This window comes from Punctularia strigosozonata (assembly GCF_000264995.1).
Source record: "Punctularia strigosozonata HHB-11173 SS5 unplaced genomic scaffold PUNSTscaffold_45, whole genome shotgun sequence".
Lineage (NCBI taxonomy): Eukaryota > Fungi > Basidiomycota > Agaricomycetes > Corticiales > Punctulariaceae > Punctularia > Punctularia strigosozonata.
This window is the reverse complement of record NW_006767477.1, coordinates 40-4537: the sequence shown is the minus strand read 5'-3', so window position 1 is coordinate 4537 and position 4498 is coordinate 40. Positions and strand designations below refer to the sequence as shown.

General features: G+C 50.7%; 2 protein-coding genes across 2 annotated transcripts; one reads left to right on the top strand and one right to left on the bottom strand.

The window, feature by feature from the left end:
* Nucleotides 1–593: 593 nt before the first annotated feature.
* On the top strand, nucleotides 594–1513 carry PUNSTDRAFT_30660 (uncharacterized protein; the record flags this gene model as incomplete). The annotated part of the gene is made up of 2 exons (XM_007389315.1): nucleotides 594–1274; nucleotides 1325–1513. Coding segments are annotated over 2 exons (870 nt in total), but the record flags the coding sequence as incomplete, so codon positions are not given.
* A 584-nt stretch (nucleotides 1514–2097) lies between these two features.
* On the bottom strand, nucleotides 2098–4162 carry PUNSTDRAFT_48126 (uncharacterized protein; the record flags this gene model as incomplete). Its single annotated transcript, XM_007389314.1, has 6 exons — nucleotides 2098–2225; nucleotides 2277–2883; nucleotides 2932–3458; nucleotides 3507–3622; nucleotides 3677–4088; nucleotides 4138–4162. 6 exons carry the CDS (start codon nucleotides 4160–4162, stop codon nucleotides 2098–2100), a joined length of 1815 nt encoding a protein of 604 aa, XP_007389376.1.
* Between the last annotated feature and the right edge of the window lie 336 nt (nucleotides 4163–4498).

The following is a 4498-nucleotide window of genomic DNA, read 5'->3' as shown; positions in this document are numbered from 1 at the left end:
ATGTAGTACCTAATATATGACTACAGAGGCATCATAAGTACGTTAGGACATAAGGGGACATGAAGGGACATGGCAGACTCACTCCTCAGTCAAGTATAAGGGAAAAGACTGAGGAGATGCGAAGGGAGAGCTCCTGGTATATGTGAGGGAGCTCGAGGGAAGCATTTCCATAAAGGGAACAAAAGAATGTGCCTAAAGCGGTAATATCAATCAGGAAAGATAGAAGATCGCAAAGAAGAACACAAGAATAGAACATGTGAGAGAATCTGTACATAATAGGTAACGAGCGTGTGATATTTCCATATTTGTACGATATACAAAGTTCAACATCAACTTTGAACCCCCCGCTACACCAGCTGATTATGTCCGGATTATGTGCGTGATTCCTTGTCTGCCGACACTTCGGCACGTCCATCGGAGCTGCAATATATTGGATCCCGAACAATGGGCTTGCCACGAGATTGAGTTAGATACCGCGTGTGTCGCTTTCCCCCATGCCTCGACACTCCGTACGAGCACGAAGCATACGCGACCTCGTAGAGGGATATACACTGCAATTGCTAGCAGAAGGCAGGTCAGAAGAGCAATCATCCTCAGATAGCTCTATGGACACCTCCGGGTCATCAGCATCGGAGTCTTCGAGCTCATCGGGCTCATCAGAGCAGGCCGATGACTATCAGCCGCTTTTGCAGCTCTACCTTTGTGAGCTTGCAGCAATCCAGGCCTCACGGTACATGAACGAACGCGAGGCCATCATTAAAACACCCGAGAACATACAGCTTCTTCTTCACCAATACAAGGTTGATTTTCCCGATATATTCCGCAGCTTCACGGGCATATCTCCAGCCTGCTTCGACAATATCCTATGCTGCATCGGCACAGATCCTGCATTCCATAACAACTCCAACAATCCTCAGATGCCTGTGGATCAGCAATTGGCCATAGCATTGTACCGGTTTCGTCACTTTGGCAATGCAGTGAGTGTGCTGAAGGTAGCTCTGTGGGCTGGTGTCTCTGTGGGAACCGTGATTGGGGTCACCAAGCGTGTCATGGCTGCAGTTTGCGGAGACTCAGGTCTTCGCCATGGTGCTATTGCTTTCCCAGATGCAGAAGCAAAGGAGAAGGCAAAATCCTGGGTCGAGACCATGTCATGTTCAGGATGGCGCGATGGCTGGCTTATGGTCGATGGGACTCTTATTCCCTTGTACGAGCGGCCGGCATTCTTTGGGAATACGTGGTATGACAGGAAAAGCAACTATTCTATGAACCTGCAGGTTAGTGCACTCTGAGCCCCTGCAATCACTTTACACTGACTTGTTCTCAGCTGGTGTCTACACCTGATCTCCAGATCATCGACTACAGTGTAGGGCTTCCTGGCAGTCAGCATGACTCCACTGCATGGGCAGAGACAAGAATCTATAAGGAGCACGAGAAACTCCTGAACGGTGATGAATGGGTCTGGGGTGATTCTGCATATCCCTTAGAAACATGGTGCCAGGCACCATACAAGAAGTCAGTATTACCAATATACCACGGTGTATATGACTAAAAAGGTGTTATAGGCCTGAAAGTGAGCTTGCGGAAAACAGGAAGCACAATTACTATGTTTCTAAAATCCGTGTTCGGAGCGAACACTGTGTCGGTTTCCTCAAAGGGCGCTTTTCATCACTGCGAGGCCTTCGTGTTCAAATCGACAATCCCAAGAAGATCCAGTTTGCTGCATTGTGGATACACACATGTGTTATTCTCCACGCAGTTGCGATCAAACATGAAGCTGGTACGGACTTGGCTGCAGATGAATTCTACGCTGCAGGACTTGATATCATGAGGGAAGAGGCTGGGGCGCAAGAAGAGGCGCAAGTTGCACCTTATACCATTGCAAGTAGGCATGCAGCATTACAAAGGGGACAGCAGAAACGTGAGCAGCTCAAGAGAGTTCTATTCGAGCAGCTATCACTTTGATTAGCCACAATATACTGTAGATATTATAACGAGACAGTCTATGCACAGTTCGAAGTGATGCAATGCAATCCATTACTATGTCCATCAAGCGGGTGTGGAGGACAAGGAACTACTAAGTTATTCAGTGCAGGGGGATTAAGTTGAAGGATGCGGCCACATGTCCGACATGCCAGAGTCCAATAGCACAGGGAGATCAAACACAGCATTGTTATGACTTGGCAATGCATCCGTCATGGAAAAGCTATTCGGAGTATTCCATGAATCTGATGCAAGAATATGAGACTCGAGGTGACACGCAAACATCAAAGACGTACTATCGTGGCTCACTGACATCGCCGGATCGGACCCCAATGCGGGGTTGTTGACGCTGCTGGAACTGAGACCGTGCTGGATCCGTGCAAGCTCTATCTGAGCTTGCATCATCTGCAGTTCGTGCCGGCGACGGTGTTCGGACTCCTCTGCCTCGAATCTGTTCTTCTGCTGATTGAGCTGTAGATCACGCCGCGTGCGCTCAGCCTCACGTCTGACTTTACTATCAGCCCGTGAGGCTGCTACCTCTATTCGGACGCGATGCTCAGCCTCCGAGATCTTGTCGAGACGGTCAAAAGGATTGTTCTCCTTCTTCCGTTTCAACTGAGCATCCTCGAGCTTGCCAGTCGTGGTATCCAGCTCGTCAGATTTGCGTTTGGCCAAGCCACTGTTACTGTTAACTCCAGGCGCCAACAACACTGCAGTCTCTATCTGCTTCTGATCCTGTGGCTTAGAGGTAGTTGGCGATGACAGCACGTTATCCAAGTGGGGCGAACCCACATGAGAGTCAGTGATGGATGAGATCTCTGACCCGGGGTGGCCAGAATAAGAGCTGCTATCCCCGCTGGAGCGGCGAAAGCTCCGGTGACGAGCAGAAGGCGTCGGTATATCCTGCGGCATGGTGAGAACGAGGAATGTGCGGTAAACATCATGTCGTACCTTGTCTGCGAATGCTGCCGCTCCAGTGTCACCCGGATCGTTCCCGCTGCCCGTGCCGTACCCACCACTCAGGGTATACCCATCATCCGCGCCATACCCCCTGCCCGCGCTGTACACGTCGCCCAAGACATATCCACCATTCGTGTCGTACCCACCGCCCACGACATACCCGTTATTCGTGTCGTAGCTGTCACCCGCAACGTACCCGCCGCCAGCAAGGTGCCTGTCGCCCGTGCCGTTGCTTTCGCCGTGACCATCGCTCGTGTCGTACCTGCCACCCGCGTCACCACCACTTTCGCTCACGTTGTCACCATCGCCCGTGCCGTCACCATTTCCCGTGTCTTCGCCACCACCCCCGTCGATGTCCGAACTCGAGCCCTGGGTAATGGATCGCTTTGCATATGACCCAAGAGCGGAGAGATCCAATTTGGTGCCACTATGTGCAATTGCAGAACGATCCACAATTGGACTAGCACCCATGAGGATATTCATGCGCTTGTACCACGGGAATGCGGTCTGGATTTTATCTGTAATGCCATTAGACAGTGTACTGAGCAGCACAAGGAAGAACATACCCCATATATTCTGAAGCGTAGATCCGGGCGTGATCTCATGCTCCCGATCATCGTCGATGAGGCCTTGACCGGTCTCGGATAACATCTGACGCTGCTTTTGATATATTTTCTTGAGGCTATATCAAGAAAAGGGTCACATGTAGCTAAGATAAGAGTCAAACAAGACATACTTGGCGACACGGTTCTTGATACACGTTGAGAGGCGATCCAGGTCTTCATCCACGTACTCTTCGGTGATCCGCTGATTATTGAAGAAAATGGTGCGAGCAAGTTGTCGATAGAGCTGAGTACTGTTCTTTCCTACACCCGACACCGGGGTACCATTTGGCCCTTTGTCGAATCCGAAGGCTTGCTTGTACGTCGAGCTAGCCTCCACGGCTGTCAACAGGCTGTCGGTAAGGTGATGGTTGGCTGGCGGCCTCCATCTGTATGCAGTTGAGCCTGTGCATGGACATAAAGAAGTTGGAATGACGGACTCGACGTCCCGCTTCTCTACATTCTCCTGCTTTTCTATCTTCTCCGCTTTCGCCTTCCTACTTCTAGTCTGCCTTGCCGGAGCAGCATTGGTCTGCAATGGCGAAACTACTTTATAGGTGTGAATATGTCGAGTCAAACACACTGCGGGACGTACCAGACTTCTTCGACTTGTTCACCATCTACTGAATGCGCTGGCGGCGCAATGCGGACCGTTATTGGACCGCAATCGAATCCCTAGGTTGCACCAGACGTCGTCATTACAAGTCTGTGAGTAATCGGGCATGTTCCATACGTGTATAAGTTAGACAGAAGGAATGAGGTGGAGTATAGCGTAGGTAGCCAACGTCGACGCTGATGGTGGAAGGAACGAAGGGAAGCGGAGAGCGTGCCCGTGATCGACTCATCCGAACTTTGAGACTCCGCTGTAGCGGAGCATCGTAGCAGAATCAGATTATGGGTCGAATCGAGTGTAGCAGCTCTGGGTTGGCGATTATGGGACGGATTATGGAGTCGAT